We start from the raw sequence: 27,691 nt of genomic DNA, 5'->3' as shown, positions 1-27,691 counted from the left end.
TCCTTTATAAGCTGAATATTGATCGCCAGGTTGATTAATATAACGTTTTTGTTTTGGTAACTGACGTACTTGACTTCGCATGCTACGAGCATTCAGCATATACGGAGGTTTCCGGGATGGTACTTGGTCTCGTTTGTTCCCGGTGGTTCTGTTCCTGAACCTATAATAATCTGCTTTATACCGAAACAAGGCATCATATCGAGCAGCTAAAGTCAATAAATTTTCAAAGATAGTACGAAGTCTATGTTCCACTAAAAATTCATGCGTTTGAGGACTAACCATATTCACAATAAGACTACAAATAGCATTTTTCATCAAAATTCATATGAAGGACGTTAATGATAGATAATTTAGAATCAATAAAGTCATAAAGTGTCTCTTCACTCATAGTAGTATAGAAATAAAGTTTCACGAACTGAGTTCTAGCTATTGTAGAGATGAAACGCAGCATTATTCTTCTACAAACTGTCTCCCATGAGAGGGAATTTCCAACTAGAGATTGTACTATCTCCTGAATTTTCCCTTTAGTTCGAGAACGACAGGGGACAAGTACTAAATCCAATGGAAAATCTCGTCCCCTGAGAAAACTGTGTAATCGTATAAAAAATTTAAAGGTTAACTCCGTATTCAAGCCATCTATCGCGGCTAGATTATTAATTTCTTCCATTAGAACATTATAGATGCTATCGAAGGCATGCGTCGAAAAATTAAATCGTAAATTATAGGTTAGTGGTGGTACATTTTCTGTCCTACCACCCCCTCGTATATTCCGAGCATCGCTTCCCATATTTGGAGAAGCACAATAATACAGTACCATATTGCAAGAAACGAATAGTAATGTTCTAGGTACCTTATTATTTATATATGTTAACACGCATATATAATTATATGCCTCCGGAGATTCTCAGTACTAGTTGTTTTGTTACCTGAAGTATTTAGAGTTAAAAAATTAAATCCAAATCTATCTGATATAAAACAACCAGCACGGAAAATTAACGGACACACGTCGACTGAGCTCGTATGTTTGTAAGCGGTATAGCAGGTTACCAGTTATAATAGCAATTACAACATAACCTATTTGCCAAAACACGTAACAATTTTATTACAATAGAAATAAATGCAATAACAAGAAATATATATGAAGTTTAAATAGCATTCGACCTCACTTAAGTGTGTTAAACAATTCTCAATAGGAGGTAACAAGTAGCTTGTAACTTTTTTTCCAAGTTGTTTTTTGACAGATAACGAAAGAGTATAAAATCTCCAGTCCTAAGAACAGTAAGGGAATAGGTTCTTAAAGCTACTACTGTCCTTCCTTGCTTATTTTTAAGGTTTGCTGCCTTTAATTTAGTAGTTAAGAGAAAAAATATTTCCAATAAGTGAGCAAACAGCAAACTCAGCTCTTATATAGCTGTTAAATCTAAAGACATGATCTCATTCAAAATTATTTCTCATTACTTCCTTTTCTAGTAAAGACTAGACAATATGAAAGAAGAAATAAAATTATCATAGTATTCTAATGTGACTTAAATCTACCATGCAAACCCACACGAATCATTCATTTCCATTTCATTCTTTTTCACTCTTTTTGTCTCAAAAACTGGTTTTAAAAAGAAGACGAATTTAGTGGTTAGTTTCTCCAAAATCTCGTTTAAACCAAACTGAATTTCACTCCATTATCTCATATTAACACAATTCCATGTCACTCTTCCATATTATCCAGTCGCAGCAATTTCTGATGGAACTATACCCAATTCGTTTACCTAGAACATTACGAAGTTCGCTGGCTGCACACTCCAGAGGAGCAAACAGGCACAACTAGCGCCATGCAGCGGGAAGTATGAGAACTTCCAGCGATAGGTAACTCAAGACCAACTGACACAACATTTGAACCTATTTCTCTTATTGTCGTTTACTATAGAGATATTGTTAATAATTTTTAACAAAATTTTTATTCGACTAAACAACAGTGGGCAGCTGAGTTCACGGGAATACTTTTGAATTAAATCTGTTTGTTTTTCTGTCCAGTGGATATATAAATTTCCTTGTGCATAAATGTTAGCTCGCGATTTCACTTTAAGATTTTAAATAGGGCCTTTAGTGTTTGTAGTTTACATTAGAGACTTTGTAGGCTCCATGTTTCAGTTCAGTGGCTAGGCTCATTGCTTTTGAATTGGGGGACTCTGGGTTCGGGTAGGGCCTACGTGTGGCTATATAAGACCACACTGACAGATTGTTTAAAAACACATATTTGGTTGCGCTCTAGAATGCTAGGGGAATGGAACGGGTGAATTTAACCTAATAATTTAGATCTGAGAGCTAATCTTAGAAGGCCTTTTATTGTAGTCGATTCCTCTATCCTCAACTGGACCTACTCCTAGTTAATTTTGTTAGATAGAATCCCTTCTTGAGGAAAGTGTGTTTCTGGGCCATTCTCGCATAGATATAAGATCAGGTAGTGGAAAAGTGATGAAGGCACCTTTAGAATTTTTAATTGGTTCAGTTCATCATCTTCACAGAGTAAACGCTGGTAAGTGTATTATTTAACATTTATATGTATTTTGTCTTAACGACAAAGACAGGAAAATTTTACATTTACTATAGCACGAAGTAATTCTCTCTTATTTTGGGGATTAGGATATAGAAATTCTTCAGTCCCCCTTAGTCTCCGGGAAGGCAAGTAGAGGTTAATAATTTATCTATACGTCTTCAAAGTTATTAATCTTGATTCATTATCATTCTTTTTGTAATAAAGATACCTTATAGAGGAATCTGAAGACTTGATTTAAATTTGATTCTGGTATGCTAGTAGAAGTAAGAAAAACAGATTCTTCAGATTCCTACAAATAGGATGAATGATTAATTTAGCATTGGCTGAAAAGAAAGGTTGTTAAAGAATATTTATAAGAAATAGAATATATTTAACTTATTTCCTCGCTCTGCCTGCCTTGTGTAGATTAAAGTAGAAAGGAAAGAGACCTTGAACCATACTGACTGAAAACGATCTTGCTGATATTAATTCTACGAAATTAGTGATACTACCATTCTCCTCCAGAGAAATATATATTTTGGATCAATTGATGTTAGCTGGAGGGTGTGATAATTACTTTAGATACTGTGAGTAGTAATAGCACTAGAGAGGTTCTCTCGTAGCCACGAAGCAAACAGTGAGGTGCGTCTCACCTTGCAGTGTAATATATATATATATATATATATATATATATATATATATATATATATATATATATATATATATAGGTATGTACTTGTGTAACTCACCATTTTTCGCATTTATTCCATGTTCCTCACGTTTATGGATAAAATGCGCTTATTAGCAAGTGGCGATAATAGAAGCTAATCCATCTGTAAAGATATTTGCAAACAATATAATAAAAAAATAAAAAATTAAGCAAAAAAACAAAATATGCTCCGCTTTGTATCCTGGCAATCGTGTTTCGAGAAACTTTTGCAGTAGCGGAACACGATTGCGAAGGAAATTTTACAATTCCAGTAAATTGGATCGAGGAATTATCAAGTGTAGTAAAATATTGCATTTATTCGTTTAAAACTAGTGTCTAGTTTGTATGCCTAATACATGTTAGTTTATGTAACCAAGATGTCGCACGCAAATATAGAAAAAAGAAAATTCTTGAGTTGGACGTGAAACGCACCATATGCTAATAGGGTAATAAAAAGAAAGCAAACTAAAAATAGTCTCCGCAGTAAGGTGGGTAGAGTGGCGTACAACTTTCTTATACTGTGTTGACACCAGATTGAATTCCATCCCATCCTTTCTTTACAAAACATTGTAAGAAGTTCCTAGTTTTCATGTTAATAAAAACCGAAACTATATAATCAGGAAATAATTTATTATTTTCCTTTAATTGACGTATTCATTATTAGAATACTATTGGCATCAGCAATTATTTTCAGTTTATGGTATTGTATGCTTACTTTTCTCTTCCTGTTTGGTCTACTTTCCACACAGCAGACGAACTACAGCTCACTTTGGGTTTGTGTGAGTCACAAACCGAAAAAATCTTACATGACATGGACACTTTATACGTTTGTATAGCTTCTTCACTCATTTTGTTTTCTTGGTGGAGAAAAAACAATTTTGCCTCCATCAAACTGTCGAAGATATATACAGACAGAATCAGTCATCTTAGTACCAAATATGATCTATCGTCATCAAATGGACAAGTTTGCCGTTACCTAAAAATAAATAGCAAATCATTGAAGTTCTTTTTCTTTAGTTTTTGGCATATTAAAAATATATTTTCTTTATAAAACTATACTTTATAATGAAAGGAGTGCGATAGATAGGAAGTATGTTTTTCTTTTTTTTTTTTTGTATATATAAATAACTGTTACAGGTTTGGGTGCGGGAAACACGAATAAACCATAATCTCGCTTATCGGACCTTCGCTTATTCGAGATACTTATTATCCGACATATGAAATCAGGTGAAAACAGCATCCATTGAGAAGTATTACAAGTGGTTTTAGTCTATTTTCTCCTAGCGCGCCCGTCTACACCATTACTCATATGTCTGTCATTCGGTGCAGGCGTGTATCCAGGCTTCCTGTTCACATTGAGCCCAACAAGAGTCCTCGTAAGCATGTAATTCTAATGTTTTAGAGATATCAATAATAATAAAAATAAAATGCAACAGTTTTGTTTTTTGTTAAACTTTCTCTTACTTTTCATTTATGACGCGGTTTTCTTTCAGCAAAAATTGAATGATTGTATCGTTCTAACCTATTAAAGTTTTAAATAAAACGGAAACGAAGATTTTTATCCTATTTAAATGTGTTATTTAATTTCACCCGTGATCAATGGCATTACGGTGTGTTCTCAGATTTAAAACGACTAGAACGCATTGCCCAAGGTGTGCAGATTGACTCGATGTAATCTCATGTAAAAAACAGAAGGTTAAAGCAGGTTTATTAAAATGTGCTTGATTTTCAGGGCAGAAAACCCCCAGGTCTCCATGCTGGATATGTTTCTGAGTCAGTGCAGTTCTTTTATTTGTTATAAAACTTGATTATTATTATCAATATCAGGTTCGTAATATGTAAAATTATTAGTGGTGTGCACAAAACCCGGTTTTTCGGTTTCTCCAAAACCTTTTTTTTCACTGAATCGTCGGTTTTTCACCGGATCCGGTTTCCATCTTACACATCAGTTCCGTTTTCTTTTCAAAATTGGTTCTATTTCTGACCAGAATAGTGTTTTATTGTTCTCCGGAAATCCGATTACGTTTCCACAGAAATAGAGTAATGGATTTTCCAAACGTTTGCATCAAAACTAGTTTCTGTGAAAACTGAAACGGTTTTGAAGAAAACTGAAATCGATTTCGGTGAAAAACCGGACCGGTTTTTGCAGTAAACCGAAATCTTGGTTTTTCTGGAAACCGGCGTCCGGTTTTTCTAAATACCGGTTTTGCCCATCCCTAAAAATTATAACATTTTAACTTTTAGTAAGTCTTTCCTTAACACGTCCATATTACCCGACATTCTGCCTGCCCGTTTATGTCGGATAAGTGAAACTGGTTTATTTCCAAATACAACATGTACATGAACTACAATTGTATCATCCTAAAACAGAGAATAATGTGAAATGCTTATATTAAAAGGTTAACGCATGAAAGCTTAAATATTGTATTGGTATCGTGAGAAAAAATCAAGAACAGTTCAATACGTTTTCTGAGTTACAGAAGTCATTCGTAATCTTCTTAAGGAAATCGAAACAAAAGAAACTGTCCCGAAATAAGTTTCTGACTGCATGACTGTTAAACATTTTTCAACGCTTTTTGACGATTTAGGTTGTCGATCCTTTCGATCCTGTTCGACCCTTTCAGGCCGAGTTTGATTGTCAACTATTTCCGATACTCAAAGTGCGACCACCAAAATAAAATGATAAAAAAAGTCTGCCCCAGTCCTTTTCTCATCTCTGTTTAAAATTTGATTTGAATCGGATAAGCGATTTTTGCGAGATATGGCAAGATAGTGTCATTCATTTTTATTATATAGAGATACAGACAGAAATTTGTTCTCTGTTTATAATTTTATTATTGTTAATACTTTCTGAGAATATTCTTACATAATATGCATTCTGTCATCTCCACTTACTAATCGCGCAACTTTAATCAAATATGAAAGGACAATGTAAATACATTCGAAGAACCATGAATTAGAGAATGTGCTCAAAAATAGCTTTCCACTATTTAAACCTATGAAGGTGACCATGCATAATACATACAACTCTATAGCAATTTAACAGAAATGTCTTGACAAACGTGGAACATAATATATTACAAGACGTTGGACCACCTTTGCCCTCAGAACAGCTCTGATCCGATGTAAAATGAACTTTTGAAGATCGTAAATGGTAACAAGTAAAATATTACACTGCCTCGTTTGCAATGCACCACTACGCTTCTTGAGAGGATGTAGGCGGAAATCTGCACCCGATTCTAGTATACTAAACACATATATTCAACTATGTTTAGATTTATTGATTGAACAGGTGTCCAAATTCATCGTGATGTTCTTCAAACCATACACCCCCAGCTTGAGCTGTGTGAATAGGCCTATTATCATCATAAAATAAGGCGTCATTCTAACAGCAATACCTAGACCATAGGATACACGCAGTCCCTTAGAATGGCGACTAATGACGGGCAGTGATATTACAAGTTAGTACCAGTCCAGAATCGTCAGAAAATCTCGATATTTCGACCCTACAGTATCAGAGTTGTCTTGGGCAAAGACACTATGCATCATACGTTTCTTTAGGCGTCCGGCACACAAACATCACCCGTGCTTTGAAATAAGATGAATGACGACTCATTAGACCTTCATAGATTTTCACTCATTAGCAGTTCATGTTGCTTGTTACTAACATCATTGACATTTCCTGAGCCGATATGATCCTTTATCAACAGTTTCGCTCGTGCAACCCTACTCTTTATTTCCATGTCTAGATAACTCGGAGTGGCCTCTAATTGTGAAAGCAGGTTGTGGGAGAAGTTCCTTGAGTTCTCAGTTTTTATATACTGGTGTCGCACGACGGTTCAGAACGTTGGTCCGCTTTACTGCTCTGAATGTCCTATCACTGAGAGTTTTGTTCGAACTCTCTTTCACTTCGCAGGTGTGTTGTTTTGTTGTGAGTCTGTAACCCGTGATTACTTTGACACTATCTTTCTCCACTCACCTAACATGCTTGCCACCTTTGTCACGCTCAGACTACATAACCAACCTGCAACAATACATTTTGAAATCAAAGAAGTCGCCTATTTTTCATTATCATCGTCCGTTTGTTTGATTGTATACTGCCGTTTTACTGTTTCTCTCGTAGTACAGAGTTCGGTGTAGCTGGCTAGCTGGCAAGCAGACATCTCGCGTGTTTCCATTAAATTGATTCCGATCTGTAGGTGTAATATTCAACGTTATTTCAAAGTCTAGGAAGACAGTTATCGCTTGGTGAAGGCATATAAATGCTCCAAACGAAGATCCCAATAAACGCTCTCCGCAGAAAATAGCAGCAGGTATTTCCTCATTATTTAACCATCTAAATGAATGCTTTCATTCAGTCATCCAGTCTGAGTTTTGAAGTAGGCGGAATCTCTCAAATGTACTGCTTGGAGCTATTGTCTTACTTTTCCTACCTACCATTGGGGCAGTCTTGATTCGACTGGATCGTAAACGGATTATTCACAAGTCGAAGTCGGAAGATGCTCCCCATTTTTCGAAAACACCCTTGGCCGATTACAATCTGCCTCACGTGTGACGGGAGAAGATAACGATGAAATAATGAAATAAAACCATATAAAAAATTTTTTCCCAAAATTTACATCTAATAATGTCAATTCTTGGTATTCCAGAACTGTAAATTAACCTATAGTCATGATTTATTTCTATTGTCGTTTTGACATGACAATGATGTGCCTGAACCTGTAACACAGGCTATTAATTTGTATATATATATATATATATATATATATATTACTTTGGTCAGATTATAGTGTTTTACTTAACAATCTATCAATTAGCATCTGTGATTTCAGAGTTTTAGAGATTTCCTTTAATCTTTCACTTCAACTGCGGTTTGCAACTAACACCATTAACATATCCTTTTTGTCATTTCCATAGAGTGAAGTCTTCGTCTTTCCCAGTATATTTCAAACAATAAATTATTTACAGTGTCTTACTCCATTAATCAGAAGTGCATTGAATATTCGACAATTCTGTGAATTTTTCTTCCTAAGATCTTCCGCTTCCTGAGTTTACTTTTCTAAAATGAGAAAATAATAATCCTATTACAGTAGTACCGTTTATCTACAACGTTAACAAACATGGATTATTCTGCTTCCGTTTGTGCTTCTTAATATGTTCTTTCAAGTGATTTCTGTACGAAATGAGATGTGGAGCAGCGAAAAAATACGAGTTTTTCAAGCTAAATATCAGTGATTCCAATCCACTCACAGACATTGTTTAAAACTTCTTTTTAATTAACATTATTTAGAATAACGGATTCATATTAATGTGTGTTTTAATTTAACATTTTAAAATTTAAAATTTAGCCGTTAAAAGGCTGATTAATTGTCCCGGAGAGTTCAGTGTGAAGTTCAACATCCTTCTGCGTCAATTACTGCTTGAAGCCGTCGTGGCATGCATTCTAGATTTTGATATGATTATAGCTTTCTACGAACTCTTTCTAAGCCTTTTCTACTAACCCCCACAAAATATCTTGTGTGCTTAAAGGTTTTGAAAGCTACATATCTTCCATTATTATCTTAACTTCAGAGTACACGTTCTCGATAGTGTTCATATCAACCCCTCTGGGAGGCCAATCTAAGATATCAGGATGTGATTCACCAGAAAACCATCCTTGAACCAATCGAGATATGGATCGGAGATCTATCAAATTGGAAATGGATTACTCCATCTGAATAGTACATCCTGTAAGATGTGTAAATACTGCGCAGCTATTAATCTCCCCTCTACACGATGAAGTAATCCAAATCCATGAGAGGAAATAACTCCTCAAGACGACACAGATATCCTACCAGAGAATCCTCTTCAATAAATATATCGTGAGTCACATCCGTTTGGATGGTACGCAATAGCAGGAGCATCATTTTATGAAGAAAATGTGCCCTTGTGGCTAAAGATATCCTTCCAGTTACGATTTTCTTGACCAAGTGCAAGATCTCGTTCTACGTGTTCTTCCGACAGGAACTCTTCGACTGCCGCCCTTCTTGCAAAGAGCTTAGGAGCCCTCAACCGTCTCCTCGTAGTATCTGAAAATGAGGAATGGTCTTTCTGCTGCAGTCCTCACAAGTGTTTGATCTTCTTCAGGAGAGGTAATACGCTTTCTTGTACTTACAGTACGTCGCCAGTTTCCCCTGTCTCTCGATATCGCTGTACCTAAAATTGAGTAGTTTGTGGGGAAATTTCACATATTTCAGCGGCTTGCTTTGCACTGTAACCTTATTGAACCAAAACAAGAATTTTTCTTTTGGAACTCCCGTTCTCTGCCATTGCACAAATACAGTGACTTTGCGAAGGAGTTACCTTATACAGTATACGAGTTCTTAAAGCTTAGAAAATGGTATTTTGATTGGCTACCAATACTACGCTATACAACTTTGACAATGATTTGGCCTTTAATCTTTCACTGGGATGACACTGTTTGATAGTTACATGTTACGTGAGTTGTACTTTCACAAAGATAGACTGCTGCCACACAAAGACAAACTGGTGCTATTCCTTCTTTTTTTGTGCGTACTTGTGTTAAGGGTCTAACACATAGATACATACACACAGAAAAGCAGTTTATCTACATAGGTTCAAACTGAGCATTTTCTGCTTTCTTTCTCTGCTAAAACAAAAGTGTTCTTTATACAACCTACTAATGAAGACTCTTTACTGCATGATATTGCTGATGGCGTTTCATGTAGCTAATCATTTGACAGTTTAATGCTATCTCTGTATATCGAATGCAACAGGGTGTAAGTTCCTTCTACATTTACATGAAAGGAAACACATTCTTTTTAATTAGTAGAATTGTGCCAATGCACTTAGCTCGGAGAATTCTTCATTTAGTTAAGATTATTATTATTGTCTTAGGATTTCCGGAAATATAAACTCATACTTGGAGTGAATATCCCCGTTTCCCTTTAAGCGATTGCAACTAGCCTACAAGCCAATTATCATTGAAAAGCCTGGAAGAAAGTATAAGCAATATTTCATAAAAAAACCTGGTAGGCTTCAGTGAACGTGTACGTTATCAAATTTTCATTAAATAGTCTCTGTCTCCTATAAATAATTTCATTCTCAAACAATTGCAAGAAGAATCTAATTTCGAATAAAAGAATCTAATCTATACATTGTAAGTACCAGGGTTGGCTGGTTTAAACCAAGGTGGTTTAAACCTTGGTTTAAACCAACTGTTTTTTTAAAAAAACCAACTGGTTTAAGCCAAAACACAAAAATGTTCGTAAAATCTTGATAAACATACATTTGTGGGTTAGCACGTGTCACTCCCAAATATTATTCGTATTGTATTTAGACCTAAATTCCTCATTCAGTACTCAAAGAGATCATACTACAAAAGCAACTTTTGTTCTTTTTATAAATTTATGAATGTTTCTTTTGTGATTTCTTTATAGTTTGTTATTATTGTTATGCAATTGCAATCGAAGAAAAATTCTAAATATTGTTTCGTTTTAATAATGTTTACTATTCGTAAAATACATCGAAGTGCTGTACTTTTTTTGGGGGGGTCATACAAACCCCACGAGAGGCATTTATTGAAACCAAAAATGTCTTTGGTATCTATTTATGTATAAATGGGTCAGAACCAAAGTGGACTTAAATTAATTCGTATCTTTATTCACTTTTCTTGCTGATATGCAAATTAAGTCGTTTCATTTCTTTAACTTGGACTAATAACTGTCGTAGTAAACTAACTTGGACTAAATTAGTTATTCTGTACTCTGCAATATTTTGAAATTGTCCATATGTAACTCTGTATAATGGTTTCATTTGTGCAACTGTTTTTTTTTTCAATCTGAAGTGGCTCTTGACAATTATATTACCAAGTATGTAGAGATCAGTACGTTTTTTTTTTTTTTTTTTTTTAAATCAGAAGTCCTTTGTGAGTGATTTGGCAGACGTATCGCCAGTTAATCCCGGTTTCGAGTTCAAATAGACGACAATTTCTCTTGGATGTAAGCCGAGAAGGGGTTTGGATTTCGTTTTAATCTTATGTAACCCCTTCCAGCATAACCCGGTTATATATTAACACCAGGGTTGGCTGGTTTAAACCAAGGTGGTTTAAACAAAACAAAAACAAAAGAAAACGAAAAATGCTTTAAATCGTGTGAACTTAATGGTGACGTTTCCACATATCAAACGATCCGCATTACGTTTGTCTACTTTTCACCTTTTAATCAAGGGGCCCCGTGTTCAATTCTTGGTCGAACCACAACCCATCTTTCAAGTGTAAACCAAGTAGCGATTCGAGGTGTCTCATTAAGCGAAAGTGTTCTCGGTGATAACCGTGGTATTTCATAAGAATGTTAAGGCTAAACATCGAAATGAAACCAAATTACACATTTCTACTTGAATTAATGCCTGTTGTTTTATAAAGAAGCCAAGGTTGCTTAAATATATTGATGAAAATTGGAAAAATTTATCAACTGCCTACGTAGCTTCCAACATCAACTTGGATTTGACTTTGTTTTAATTTTAATGAATGATATTTACATACAAAATTTGTAATTTAATACCTCAGTTTTAGCGTAGTGATTATGATATGTTCACCTTAATATTTTACATACAAATACATTTAAGGTAATAACAGGATTTTCCCAATGGCTAAGGCGGGAGTTTCACGATTTATATATAATTCTACTTCTGTAACTGTTTATCTTTTTGTCCTTTTGAAATGACTCTTGACAGTTATATTAACAAGTATGCCTATGTAAAGATCAGTACAACGTATTTTTATCAGAAGTCTTTCGTGAGTGAGTGGGCAATCGCATTTGTGACCAATTGGTCCCGGTTTTGTTTCCAAAAGGACAATTTCTCTTGGATGTAAGTCGAGAAGCAGTTTGGATTCCGCTTTAAGCTTATGTGACCCCTTCCAGCATAACCTTGTTGTTGCATAATAACACCAAGGCGAAACAAACTAATTTCTGTCCATATCTAATATAAATACATAGAGTAAATAATTTAAACCAAAAAAACCTGGTTTAAAGAAAAAAAACCTGGTTTTTTGTATTTTTTAAATTAAAACCATGGTTTTTGCCAACCCTGCTAAGTACTATTATTTTGTATAAAATTCCCTTAAACCTTATTTCTAAATCGAAAGGTAAGAAGACTAAATTTGCTCTCTTATTATTATAGATCCATTTCAATTGAAGCTGTTGAAATAGTTAGGGAAAATGAGGAAGCCATACCATATATTTCGGTTGTACGCGGCACATTTGTGTGCTCAGCCAAGTAAACAGTCTGACGCAAAGTTCTACCTATTATTTACAAAAATATTTGTCGAGTTTCTTTTATTTATTATGAACGAGTCTTCCACGAGTCAGCTGTCTGTATACAGTTAAGCAGACGCTTGTGTCACATTGAGGAAATAATTGTTTACTTTAATAGGAATAGGGATGTGTATTTTCTGTATTTTCTACCGGGAATAACTGCCCCTCAGCCAGAAAGCTAGGACAAGGAACAAAGTGAACCAGTGGGCTAACCACACACCAGCCAAGATCGTGAGTGCCAAAAATCGTGAGTGCCTGTTTCTACGCCTAGGCACCCTACGGGCTGGTGCGTTCAGGGAGAAACAGAATTAACTTCAATATACATGCCTTAATAAATGTTAACTCATGTTCATAAATTATGTAAATTATCATTTCGTTTTCTGATTATTATTATTATTATACATTTCTTAAATATAAAGAGTAGAGTTTTAATTGAGCACGAATTTACAGTGAACAGTGGAGGAGGCTAAGGCGTTTGCTAGAATCGTTACAATATCGAACCCCGTGAAATACACTGGAAACCTGTCCGGAAGGCCCGAGCAATGTTCAACAGATAGTGTGTTGTACTGTTTCTTTTTCAGTGCACGCCTGTATACGTACTTCAATATTCACCCGGAAAGACTATCGAAGGGGCAGATTATCCATGATCTGCAGTAAAAAACTGTCACGCACTGTATTTGACTAAGACTTCTAATCCCTTCTTAGTAGGGTAATTTTACGTGCAGACCACTGATTAACTTGGTATTATACTTTTCATTTTTTACCTTTGAATTTCGCAAAATCGGTTGGACATTTCAATATTAGTAACATTTCTTCGATATTTTCGTAAGGTATTATTTGTATGTAGGATTGATTAGCTTGGATAGGTTTTTCAAACACTCATTTTGTGCACCGAGTGTTAGCTATACCTTAACGTTGAAAGAAAATATACTAGCTGTCATCGGGAATCAAATTCAGGACCAATCCTCTTGAACTACTTGACCACAACAAGGCATATTTTTAAAACGTTTCAATTTTGTTTGGTAAATTGGGACTAAGTGTAACATTTAAAAATAAAGAAAGGCTACTTACCAAACGCACTAAACCTAATCGCTCGAATTTCCTACACTGAGTCGTGCTAGGCCCAAGCTGTTACTGATATTTTATTTGGGGAATACGAATAAAACTATGTGCTTTCGAAAACTTTGTTCGAAGAAACTTTACGCCCAAAAGAAAAGCACTCATTGAGCATATTTGCGTTAGATTAAAACTATTAAGGAAATAATTGCTTGTGAATTATGAACAAAAGCGTCTTACTAATTTCTGAGAAAATAGTTAAAAAGTCAGCCCTGGCATAAACCGCCAATTGTGTATGTCTTTAGAATAAAGGACATTTTGTACTTTCATGAAATATTTGTTTATGAAATGCGAACAAAATTGCCTGTCATACTGGAAAAAATCGCAGGGTTTTGTTGTATACTTCTTGCTCCAGTTTTTCACCCGACTATATATTTTAGAAGAATGGTAGAGTTACCGCCTTTACGTGTGTTATTCTTGTAAGTATTCGTGTTCCACGCTCTTAGACCTGTATAATTTATTTTTGTTCAAAGGAAGGATTCTTTAGTACTTACACGTACTTCCGATTCCATTTCATGCACTTGTGGGCACGACTTTTACAATAGAAAAAAAGCAATTGTGTAAAAAGCAAAATCACACAAGAGCAGTAATTTACATCAGTTGTTCTTTCGTGACAACCAGCTTTTCTGTTTCATTGTGTGTAAAAGGTCATATTTTTTTGCTAAGATTGCAGAAGATCTGTCCGCGTATGTTTTTCTTGTTTTTGACTCACAAAAATCAAAATTAGTTGCAGTTGGTCTGTTGTGCGAAAACGGAGATGAGAGAAGAAACAGAAGACTATAAACTGAAAACAATCAGTCACCAATAGTACTCTAATCCTTAAAGAATAGGTGGTTACAAGGAAATATCAACAAGTTATTTCGTTATTATATTTTTTCGGTTGTGATGAATATGAAAATTATACACTTCCTATAATCTTTTGTAAAGGAAAAGGATGGGATGAGATAGAATTCGATCTGGTGTCATACAGTGGCGTATTTAAGGGGGCTTCCGGGCTAAAGCACTCCAAAATCTTACTATAGTTAATAAATAAAATCCCTTGCAGAATGTTCAAGTTTCCACGCGAAGCTCCTTTCCGAAAGTTAGCAAAGCCTCCCCGAATCAAAATCGTAAATACGCCACGGTGTCAAAACCGTATAAAAAAAATAGTCGCCCCCTCTATACATCTAACAACGGAGACTACTTTTACTTTTTCAGTTTTTATCAACCTAGTAGCGTTTTTTGTCATGGTGAGTGTCCCTTCCGATGTGAACACAGGAGTTCTTTTTTTAATCTATATTTTGGTGCGACATCTCGGTTACAAAAGCTAATTTATTTAGGCAGACTACTTAATCACTAGGTTTAAACCAATAAATGCAATATTTTACTCCTTTTTATAGTTCCTTGATCTAATTTACTGGAAAATGTTCAAATCTCATTCACAGTCGTGTTCTGTAGGTCCCTCCAAAGCGTGTTATCCGGGGTACATAAAACCTAGCATAATTTTGTTGCTTGGTTATATTTTTATTTTCTTATATTTTGTTTGAAGTAACTCCATAGATTGTTTTATATTATCTTCATTTACTAGTAAGTTAATTTTATCGAAAAACTTAGGAAACGTGGGATAAATGCGAAAAATCGTGAGTTACAATATACGCGAATTGTTTCTGAATACGTGGTACGGTTTCTTGTTTGCAGAACAGTAATGATATGGAAATCTTTCGACAATTCTCGATCCCTTATTTCTATAAGATGTGAGTTAATAACTCATTAGTACGAGATCCCGGTATATCAAAATATTGCCAACGACGTCCTTGCTCTGCTTCACACTTACGATACCATTACAGATATGTTACAAAAGAAGTAACATCTCATTTTTCCTGTACATTAACTGCAAGGTTCGTTTTTATTTGTTTGATTTTATTTAGTTTTACACAAAAACTTGTGCTTGGTAGGCAAGAGGAAACTTTCACATACTCATTGTAGTATAATCCGAACCACTTCCTTCTTTCAGCTGTACCCTTAGAAGGAATCTAACCCGGGATCAACGTCAAACCTGGTAGATACTGGACCAAGCTTTTAGTAGCATGTGTTCGCATTTCCTTGATATTTAATATTGTTAATGTCTATTTCCTTTTCCTTCTTTGATGGATTTATACAGGTTCCACATACATACTGTTTCAAGAAAAACAAGTACTTTTATTACACAAAAGGAAATAATTCCTCGTTCAGCAGGTTCCAGAAAAAATAGTACTTTTATTACACAAAAGGAAGTAATTCCTCGTTCAGCAAAGAAGGTTCATATTCGTAAGGAATTTTACAAATCATCGTCTCAATCTAATTTGTTAAAACCTTTACAAACACATTCTTTAGCAAAACCTCACATTTGTCATGAATGTGGAAAGGGATTTCGTAGAAAATCCAATTTGAGAAGTCACATGTTAATACATATAGGTGAGAAATCTCACACTTGCGAAGAGTGTGGAAAGGGATTCACTAGAAAATCTAAATTGAGAACTCATATGTTGATACATACAGGTGAAAAACCTCACACCTGCATAGAGTGTGGGAAGGGATTTACTACTAAATCAGGTTTGAAAGCTCACATGTTAATTCATACAGGTGAGAAACATCACACGTGCAGTGAGTGTGGTAAAGGTTATATAAGAAAATCAAGTTTGAAAGTTCACATGGTCATACATACTGTTGATAAACCGCATAGGTGCCAAGAGTGTGGAAAAGTATTTAAGAGAAAATCAAGTCTGTTTTTTCACATGAAATTTCATACAGGTGAGAAACATCACACGTGCAAAGCGTGTGGAAAAGGATTTGTTTACATGTCACATTTGGCCAGACACATTTTAATACATACAAGTGTGAAATCTCATATGTGCCAATTGTGTGGTAAAGGATTTAGTCAAAAGCGATATTTGACAGGACACATGCTGACGCATACCGCCGAAAAAACACTCAGCTGCGAAGAGTGTGGAAGGAAATTTAGAAGGAAAACACATTTGGCAATTCACATGATAGTACATTTAGGTGAAGGAGCTTACACTTGCAGAGAATGTGATAAGACATTTACTCGAAAAGAATCTTTGGCCACGCACATGTTCGTGCATACAGGTCAGAAATTGCATAGCTGCCAGGAGTGTGGGAAACAAGTTACTACAAAATCAAGTTTGAAAGCTCATATGTTAATGCATACAGGTGAGAAAACTCACACGTGCAATGACTGTGGAAAAGGGTTTAATAAAAGATCAAATTTGAGAACTCACATGTTCATACATACAGGCGAAAGAGCGCATACGTGCCGGGAGTGTGGAGAACGAATTACTACAAAACCACGTTTGAGAGCTCACATGTTAATGCATACACGTGATAAAGCTCACACGTGCTGAGAGCGTATAATGTATTTCATGTAATATCTAGTTGAGAACCTATATACATACATTCATGTATACATACATATATAATACACATATTCGCGTAAAAAAACTCTCACCTGAAAAGGTTTGGAATGCCATTTAGCCCCTAATCTGTATATGGCGAAACAAAATGTTCAAACTTATAGGTAAGAGGCCGCATACGTGCCGAGAATGTGGAAAGGAATTTAGAAGAAAGTCAAAATTTAGAACTCATATGTTAATTCATACAGGTGAGAAACACGTGCAAAGCCATTCATTCAAAATCCACACTTAACAGGATGCATGCCAATTCACACAGGTGAGAGGGCTCAAAAGGGTGTCGAAAAGGATTTAGTCGCAAATCGGAATTGACAACCACATTTTAATTCATATAGGTGAACTCACACGTGCCATATGTGTCAAAGTGGTTTAGTAAAAAGTGATATTTGACTGGATACATCTTAACCCTTTCTCCTTCAATTTGTTTTGAAAGCAAGCTGTACAGCTCGGATTTATTTTGAGAGATACCAAGCACTTGAGTCTGCCATTACAAATAATCGTAGCACCTATTTGGTTGGCTTCTGTGGGTTGTAACACATAAAAACTATTCTCCCTTTGAACCGCACTGTACTTTCATCAATGCTTTCATTTCGTTCTTGCACAAAAAATTCCCTAAACTTGTCAAGATGAAAAGTAATCTTGTATATTTGGTTTAGGATTTAGTATTACACCCAAAAATGTCTTCAGTTCAAGAACTGTTATGTCATGCCAAGTGGACCAAATGGACCTTTTTGTATTGGCATTTCTATTTTTGACTTAGCATACCTGCTTGTTTCATTTGTAATTTCCTCAAGCAAAGTGTCACGAAAAATAATTGGAAAAATTCAATTTCTGTAATTGGCTTTCCAACAACTGGTGGTTGATACCCGCAATTTGCTGTGAAGTGTATTTCTGGAAAATGTGCGTCATTATTACCATAGGGAGTCCAATTGTTCCTTGTTAACACATCACCTGTCACTTGGTCATCATTTTCATTGGAATCGGAAGATTTATCGCTATCTGAAGCTCCTAAAACACGTATATCCTCATCTCTAACAAACCCGGCCATCTTTGGTCTTTTTTTACATTTGTATATCGATTTTCATTTTTGAAAATTGTCAGGAACAGCCGAGTAAGGAGTTGAATAGACGGCCCAAAGATGGCAGAAGTTGTCGACTAAATCATACTAGCGGGGCTCTGTCGACATGCCAGTAATTAAAGCGTCAAATTTAGTGCGGGGTAGCCCCGACATACGAGCGGAAAGGAAAATCTCGAATGTCGGGGCCCTCGCCGTAATCGAGAGAAAAAGTTTAATACATAATGCTTAATGTCTAAGCTTTAAAGGGTGCCGAAAAAGATTTAATTCTAAAATCACCATTGTCAAGGCATATACTAAAAAATTCATTTAACAGACCACATAAGTCCGAGTGTGTAAAAAATAATTTTATCCTATCTCTAGATTTCGCAAATCACAATTTATCTCATTTAGGTAGGAAACAACATACGAGCCGAGAGTGTGGAAAGAATTTTACTCAAAAATCAAATATGGTAATCCACTTGCTGTTGAATGCAGGTAAGGACCTCATACGTGCGATGAGTGTGGTATAGGATTTAGTCAATAACTGCTTTTAGCAACACTTGTTAATACATAGAAGTAGCAAACCTTATAACTGCAAAGAGCGTGGGGAAAGATGTGGCAAAAGCCACAAATTAATATACACTGGTGAGATAACTCACACTTGCGAACAGTCTGGGAAAGGATTTAGAGGAAAAGGCATTTGACCATACACATCGTAATTCTAGTAGTGTAAACCTTTAATCATGCTAAGAGTGTAGACAGAGTTTTAGTCGAAAATCAGATTTCGGAAGTCACATGTTAATACAGTTTTGTGAGAAACAGACATAGAATTGTGGGGATTGAACTTTAGTGGACATTCTTATTTTTCATCAGTACTTTCCTGTGTTAATTCACGAAGATATGATAAGTGTGGAAAAGGATTTAGTAAAAATCAGTATTGACAAACCACGTGGAAATACATGCAGCCGTAATGTCTTGGTCGTGCCAAGTGTGTGGGAAAATTTATGTAAAAATTCACTTTTGCCAAATCACATTAAATACAGGTACAAAATTCTCTCACGTACTATAAGCGTGGAAGAGGATTTAGTCAAAATGAGATTTTGTCAGGCACAGCTTAATTCACACAGGTTAAAACATCCCGTGTGCAAAGAATTAAGTTAGTGATTTATTACAAATATATACTTAGAAAAAAAGTTGCAGGTGAAAATCTGACAAATCAAGAATGTGAAAAAAGATTTAATAGAAATTCACATTGGACAACACACATTAATGCACAGGCGAGAAAAATTTCTGACGTCGATGAGTGTGAAAGAACTTAATCGAAGTTTAAATTGGGACACACCTTTTTAACAAATGAAGTAAGTATTAACGTAACTGCAAAATGTGTAAAAATTGTATTGAGTGTCACATTTGCCAGCAAACATGTTAAGATATACGGTCCTCATCTGCCAAGATCCTCATCAGTCATACACTCTCACGTACGTATCAGACGTACACAAAAGAAAGAGACTGTACGTCTGTTGTGGATCTTGGCTAGAAGATCGAAACGTAACGTGTAAAAATGTTTTTATATTTAATAATTCCAGTCTTGTTCAGCAGTGTTCTGATAATCTTTCTGATTTTATTTGCAAGACGTATGACTATGATTTTGTGTCAGAAAGAGGTAATACATTTATTTTTTACCAGCAGTGTAGGAAAGAAATTAGTGAAGCTTTTCATGTGGGAACATATAAGTGTAAAAGATAAGAACCCATTCACGTGTAAAAATTCGGAGACTTACTGAAAAATCGGGTTGGCTAGATTCGTTCTAGCGAATACGGGTGAAAGCAGTATGAACCTAAATCAGAATTACGAGACCACGTGTTGACACATACTAATGTAAACCTTCATCCGTCTTAGTGCTGGGAAGAACTTTAGTTGAAAATCATATTACACGAAATATTTTAATCCAAATATAAGAAAGCGGATTTTATAATAAACTAAATTTTAGAAAGCAATTTTATTGGTATGTGCACATGAATACAAAAACAAGTAAATGTACATACATATTATGCATAAACAGTTTCCTACACTGGGACAAAAATATAATTTTAACATTAGGTAACTCGTTTAAAAAAAGAAAGTGATGGAAATCTAACTCTTTGAAAGTTGCTTATCTCTAAATTGTGTAGGTGTTTTTTGGTTTAAATCTAGTGTCTATATTTTCTGCAAACACACATTAATTCTGAAATATTTAAGAAGAAAATACAGATACAAAAATACATTTTTCCTTTAATACGCGAAGCGGCACGATATGGCTGAGAGAGGGGAAGGGTGTTTAAAAGTAATTCAGTGGAATGAGTGTGGTGTGCTGATAGTGTTACAAGCCTAAGTACTGACAAAATTTTTTATCCCGATATAATCCATTCCGTTCTTACAATTTCATTATTCATAATATACAATATAAATAAGACTTTAAAACTGATATCAACTGAAACAATGTGATACGTAAATTACTCTAATTTAATTTGCAACATATATGCAACAAGTTTCGTATTGCAAGACAGGTGGGATAACCAGGTTAATGTAAGTCGTCCCGCTTTTTACTACTGTGAAATTAAAAGTGGACTTTGCTTACTTAAAATATGTACCATTTGTGTTAACAATGATCACCTACTACTTTACCGCCCGTTGTAAATCTACGTGATATATATACGTCTACGTTTCTCTTGATATATATATACGATTACAATTGTTGCACCCATCACATTCCGCAAGATTGTACCAATCTCTTGAAAACCTGCAGTATATTGATTTCTAAGTGTGAATATTGTCAAAATAAACATTGGTGTTGACTTTGGAAATTTCCAAAAAGAATTCATTTTTCATTACATAGGTAAAGTGGAGTCCGTTCTCGTTATGTGAGTTTGAAATCCAAAATACATGGTCCACAAATTTCACTTTATTATCAGTATGAAACCATTCAATGCACAAGTGTACCAACCTTTCCATTTGCAATATTTCTTTATTTTATTTTATTTTTTCAAGAATATAATAGGCGAAACTTCAGTAAGCAGCAGCTGCTTTTCTGTGTTCGTACCCTGCAAATAATTGTACAGACAGAAGATGCCTAAATACTTAAGATGTGCTATAAAAATGCTTTACAGGAAAACAATATGCAAATTATTTAAATCAGTGGTACAATCTATCTTCAATATTCTTCGCACGTTTAGCAATACTTATTTACATGGCTGTATTTGCCAAAATTACGTTCGTCAATTTAATCTGATGAAAAGCGAATTTTTTTCCTTGTGTCGTGTGTAATTGTCAGGACCAGATTTACATTTTGCTACGACCTGGACCAAAGTACAATTCTGTGCCCCTAGCCTCTGAAAAAGATAATAATTCTTAACTTACCTAATGTGTTGCTGGAGAAAAGGTTAGTCATCTTCCCTGTGTTTGTAAATGTGGAAACACTCAAAGCCTTTTTTTTTTTTTTTTTTTATGTTTCGGAGAGTATCCGAGTTTCCATCAAGTGCAATGGAAAGAGTAGCATTGAAAATTTCGCTCGCTATCAAGTCATACAGGGTGGTGTAATATCTTCTTCGAAACTGCTACATGCAACAGCGTACTGTTCATTCACTAATTACAGGATTCCCAGCCAATATCAGAATTTTTTGTTTTTCAATTTTCGGATAAGCTGATAATGATAGCAGAAATGGAACTCAGTTAAAATACGAGACATTTCTCTGCCCCGACTAAATTTACGGGGACGCGAGACTTTCCCGTATTTTACGGGACGTATGGCAGGCTTAAGCGTAAAATAAATAGTTTTATTGTTGAAGTATTCATTTCCGATCCTTCTGCGTCTTATTCGGGATCCCGAGCACTTCTTTCACGGCGTGTACATCAAAACTTTCACTAATACGGAAATTTGAAATTAGCACTTGAAATAGTAAGCGTCAGTGGCGGATCCAGGGGGCGCCCCAAAAATAAAACCCATCCCAGAGTTTGGAGCTCTTAAAAGTAGCTCTAATTAGCAGTATTACAACCCCCCCCCGCCAGAAGTCCGCCCTGGATCCGCCCCTAGTAAGCGTTACGTAGTCTTCGGAACCCGAGCATTAAGCTTCTTAAATTTGACAAGAATTTTTACACTATTCCTGGTGTTGATTCTACAGAATGCTTATTTGAAGAGTAGCAACAAATGACTGAACTAAACTGTTATTGTTGGAAAACCAAATTTTACTTGAAGAAACTTGTGTTTTACATCAATGGTAAGAAATAATACTAATAGTTTTACTAATGTATTTACATATGTACTATTAGTACCGCCACCTATAACCTTAAACCCGTCAAACGTATGAGTGATGATGTCCCTCGATGTCGCCAAGTCGACGAACACACTATTCACGGAAAATATTTTCTAAAGTACAAAATTGCTTATTTTACTTCAAATAGGCTATAAGCATAATCCATACATTAATTTGTTCTATAACTATCTCAAGCTAAGTTTTTTTTAAATTCATTTAGTGCATTCAGAACTTTATAAAGGTCTTATGTTGAATGTTGTTGTATACCTTAACGTGAAAGCCTCTAATTTGCCACGGAAAGTCTAAAATCTGATAAAAATTACAATGTGATCACCTTAGTTGTACCAATAATATACGAACAAATAGGTGGGTTTTAAAGTGTTCGGGCTGGGCTCACTTGGGCAAACCCTGGCTTAACGCCTATTAAATAGCCTACGCTGTTCACGCTTTTCTACCAGCTTTGCCCTGCCGTAGCAGCATATTATAACAACTTATACAAGTTAACCTAATGGTGTCGGGTAACAGGTTGACACTGCTAAAATATTTGCATTATAAACATAACTCATGCACAAAAAACTATTTTCTTATTCACTTGACTTATTTAATAACTTACTATGCATTAACCTACACAATTATGCGCAATCTTAAAAAAATGCGTGCTAGGAACTAATTTTTATTACTAAACATGTGCATATATAGACATTATCCATGGTTAAGCTACAGAGTATTCGGGCAATACTCAATTTACGGGAACTGTTAGTAGATAAAAGAAAGAATTATGTAACATTTTTATTGGTGTGGAAAACAAAGTGCAATTATAAGGCAGAAATACAAAGTATTGTCATAGCCTACAGGAACACGTAACACCACATCATAGTAAGTGCAAGAAAGGCATGTTCGTTGGATTATTGTTAGTTTTATACAAAATTCCCACCATCTCTTAGCGTCCACTCCGCTGTGTCACGCACCGCCATGCTCAGTGCTTACTTGGATGCAATACAAAATCTGGTTTTCAAATTAGTATCTCGGAAAGTTGGCCCAGTGGATGTAGCATTTGGTTTCATGGTCAATACTTAGTAGAAAATAATTAGGACTGTGTACGAGATAAGAGTTGGGAATATCTCGTCTGGAAAATATGTAGAGAAAGTAATGTCTCACCTAGAAAAATACACGAGTTCCTTTTTGTAGAGCTCTGTCTCATTTCGTCTATAGCGCAACCATAAAATTAATCATTCTTAGTAATAAGGAATTGCGGCGATACAATTTCGCAACTTTTTTTTTAAGAAAGACAAGATTTTATCGCTGAATTTTCTCTGTTTTAGTTTACAGGAAATACTTCTCACAAACAATAGATTCTATATTATTTGCAGTTTATGGGTAGCAAGTACCTTAAACTAATAAACCTAACCGAATAATTAATATACCAGCTAAAAGTGCCATGACTTTTATACAATTACAGTGGTTTTGCTAGTTCGGACTGGCGCGTAGGATAAAAACAGGGGAGATACAATACATATGTTCCAGCAAAGTATGGAAAAAGTACATACTATTTCAGGTAGCAAGAAACTCAAATTTCAGGATTTTTCATAAATGTATTAACCAATATTAAATTACAGTAAAAATTACAAGATCCAGAACAAATAGTTATGCAACAGCTGAACGAATTTGTACTGTTAAATGACACTACAAATACTACTTAAGCTTATAACCGAACAGACAATTATCAGTTAAGAAATATTAAAATCAGCTCAAAAAATGTATCAAATTCTGCTGTAATTCATATACATTTATATTAAAGTACACCACACACAATTTACAACATTATTTACTCAATTTTCTTATTTTCTTACCGGAAACATGTAAGTTCCTTTGAAAGTAATTTTTTGTCTTTATCAAATTTCCAAGCATTATTTTACTGGTACGTAAACATATATTTGATAATACATCTCGCAAAGATTGTTTGCATTGGCGTACATCCTCTAGTTTGAAAGATATGACAGCTGTTTTGTAATAGTTTGATGACACTTAATTGATGTAACACAGACAATTGATTCCGTGTAGACAGAAATAAAACCTCGTGATACTCAAGGAGCTTTTGTAGAACATGCCATGCAATAGCAGTTGCAGAAAGCGCACATTCTGTTGGGACTATCAGTTTTCCGCGATCCATTTCTTTAATAAGATCAATGGGAACTTCGACATCAACTTCTTTTCCAGATTCTACCCATAATTTACACTCTACACAATTCTTACGTTCCAATTCCTTTCTAACTACATAACCAGATATGTAAGTTAGAATGGGGATCACATCACTTGGTATTTGTTCTAATACAAAATCATGCTCAAGAGCACCAACGAACGCACTAATATCAACTTCAACATCTTCAAAATTCTCAACTGGCAGAAGAGATTTCAATGGAATGGAAACATTACTGGAACTTAACATAAGTAGACTTTTAAAAACGAAGCTTCCTTTCACTCTTTAGAATTTGGACATAACTTATATAATAATTAGCACCACTCATTTGTCGGTAGTTCCCGAAACGTCCTTCAAGGTCGTCTGTTTGGAATTTTCCCAACAACAGGTAGTCTGTTCTGTAGTTATGAAATACATAGGGTATCATTTGCAAAAATGCGTCCGTCGTTGTAATTAAAGATTGAAAAGTTTGTGTTGTTAGTGCATCAGCTATAGAAACAATCTGTCGCCAGGTTTTTAACCACATGGATAGAGTACGAAGAAAATCAACAGATGAGGAGTCTATTCCTCTCACAGGTTCCCTGTCCGGGTCATTGAATCGTTTTCCCTCAAAAACGCTTTGAACATTCACTATTTTCAACCATTTACAGATAATAAGCAGAAAAGTACACGTTTCCTCATACCCAGGAAATAACTGAGGATGATGTACAGCAATAGCTCTTAACGCTGCTACATTCTTTTCATTTATTATATCTAAAGCTAGTTTTACGTTTTGTTTCTGTATGTTAGATGGATACAAACACTTGCAAGACAAAATATGACCATATTTTACAACAGACTTCTTTTCCACACTATATAACACTTCTAAATGCTTATATTGTGCTTTCAAAAGAACATTCTCATTATTCATATCAGAATACACTACACTGCGTCCATCATTTCTTTTGGCAAGCCAGTTATTTCGAATGCATTTCAGGATGTGAACGGTATCGAAAATATAAAATAAGAGTCTAGAGTTATCTACTGGATGAGAAATACTCGGTTCAAGAATTTTGTTCGGGCTTAATAACTCAAAAGCTTTGCGATTTACAGAATTATTATCTGAGATTACACTTAACACCTGAAAACTATTTTTCTCAAGAGCAAAAATAACTTCTAAAATCAAGTTTTTCAATTGTTCACTTGTAAGGCCATGAACAGGTACAATACTGACCACATCTTTAAATTTAGAAAACACAGAAGAAATCATAAAACCTTCAGCTGTTTTTGCAACCTTGTTAGGATTTAACTGACTAGACCCATAATTGATCCATCCTTCAAACTGTAATTCTGTTCCATGTATATTTCGTCAATCAGTAGGTTAATTACATGCTCATGCTCTAACAAAAAAGGCAATTTGGCTTGCAGGTACCGCATACTAACTTCTAAAGTGCTACTTCGAGTGAATATTTACAAATTAATTTTTCTAGATTTCTTGGGTGAGGCAGACAAAGTAATTTATGTAACGACTGCTACAATCTAAAAGTCTAGTTCAAGGGAAGTTTTATTTTTACCAATACGTAACGACCACCTCCCTTGAACTCACCTTCTTGATCCCTTTAATGAGAAGTTAGCACAAGCAAATATTTCGAATGTTTTTTCTAAATGTTCGAAGTGATCTTCGAGGGAAAAACTCGAAATTAAAATGTCGTCTAGGTAGACAATGGCAAAATATTTAGTAGTCTGATCAAAGAAAGAGTACATGATATTCCGGAAAATTGAAGGCGCACTCTTGATACCCATCGCTAATACGCACATTACATACTGATGACCTGCATATACAAAACTAGTACATGGATATGATGTGGGATCTAACCCAATTCCATAGTATCCAGAAGAAAAGTCGAAAGAACTGAAATATTTCGCCTTGGTTATACGGTTCAAAATTTCGCCTATAGGTTCCACCTGAATTTTAGGCGCCAAAACCTTTTGATTTAGAGCTCGGAGGTCTAAAACTGGACGTACTCCTCCTGACGCTTTGCGTACGCAGTGTATCGGATTGCGATACAGAGAAGGTTGTTCCCTAGCTAACCCAAGCTTGATCCAGGTTTGAAGTTCTTTCTCAAAAGCAGGTTGAAGCGCTTGGGGAACAGGATAGTACGGTCCTACTATCGGTTTCTCATCTATTAATTGAATTTTATAGTGGTGCACGCACCCGTCTAGGATACTCCGAAAATAAATATCGGTACTTCAAAAGAATAGTGGTTAAACGTTGTTTCGAATTTTTATCTAAGTCGATTCTCGACCCAACATAATCCTGAATCTCAACCTCAGAGACATTAGGCTCTGGATCCACCGACGAGTAATGTTCGACAGGATTCATCGGAAAATTCATAGGCTGCTTCACTCACTGTTGAGGTTCCTCAATGGTTGAAGTCACTAAAGAAGTGTTTTTATCCGTTCGTTCAATAGCTCTAACTGGCCATGTGGGTAAAGAAACTTCCACACGATTCGAAGAAATTCCAACAAATAAGACTTCAGGCCTTATGGTCTGTAAGGAAATCTGAGTCCCAGACGAAGTTTGGAGTCTAACTTCATTTTTACCTCGATCAATAATACCATTGAATTTATCCAGGAAGGGACATCCCAAGATGATATCAGTTCGTAAGTATTTCATTACAAATATAGGAGTTTCAAAAAGGTGACCTTGAAAATTTAAATTGAAAGTTTGTAATCCCTGTACTTGGAATTTTTCTTTTCCCGCAAAGGCTCCTAGAGTGAGTCTAGTATACGGATGTAGCTTGGCTGCTGGGAAAGTCAATTTTAGACGTTTCCATACTTCCCAATCCATAAAGTTCAGCTCAGCGCTGCTATCCACCGTACACCGCAGATCTATGCCAGCAATGTTTCCTTTTATCATGGGTGAAGGGGAAAAATAGTACTCAGACGAGGAACAGACATAATCGTCTTCAACTACAAAATAAACATGGAATTCTAGAAACGGATTTGTAGAACCAGAAGAGTTTGACGAGGTCACTGTACAAATACTTCGAA

General features: G+C 35.3%; 1 protein-coding gene across 2 annotated transcripts in view; it reads left to right on the top strand.

The window, feature by feature from the left end:
* LOC145671326 (uncharacterized) overlaps window positions 1–21,111 on the top strand; it is a 37,596-nt gene extending 16,485 nt beyond the window's left edge. For both annotated transcript variants that reach the window (XM_081740331.1, XM_081740330.1), the window contains exon 3: window positions 15,810–21,111. In XM_081740331.1, coding sequence (XP_081596457.1) covers window positions 15,810–17,049 — 1,240 coding nt within the window. In that variant the 3' untranslated portion in view covers window positions 17,050–21,111. The remainder of the gene's footprint in view (window positions 1–15,809) is intronic.
* The last annotated feature ends 6,580 nt before the right edge of the window (window positions 21,112–27,691 follow it).

Source organism: Thermobia domestica, chromosome 15 (assembly GCF_964235325.1).
Source record: "Thermobia domestica chromosome 15, izTheDome1.hap1.1, whole genome shotgun sequence".
Classification (NCBI taxonomy): domain Eukaryota; kingdom Metazoa; phylum Arthropoda; class Insecta; order Zygentoma; family Lepismatidae; genus Thermobia; species Thermobia domestica.
This window is presented reverse-complemented; position numbering and strand designations above follow the sequence as displayed.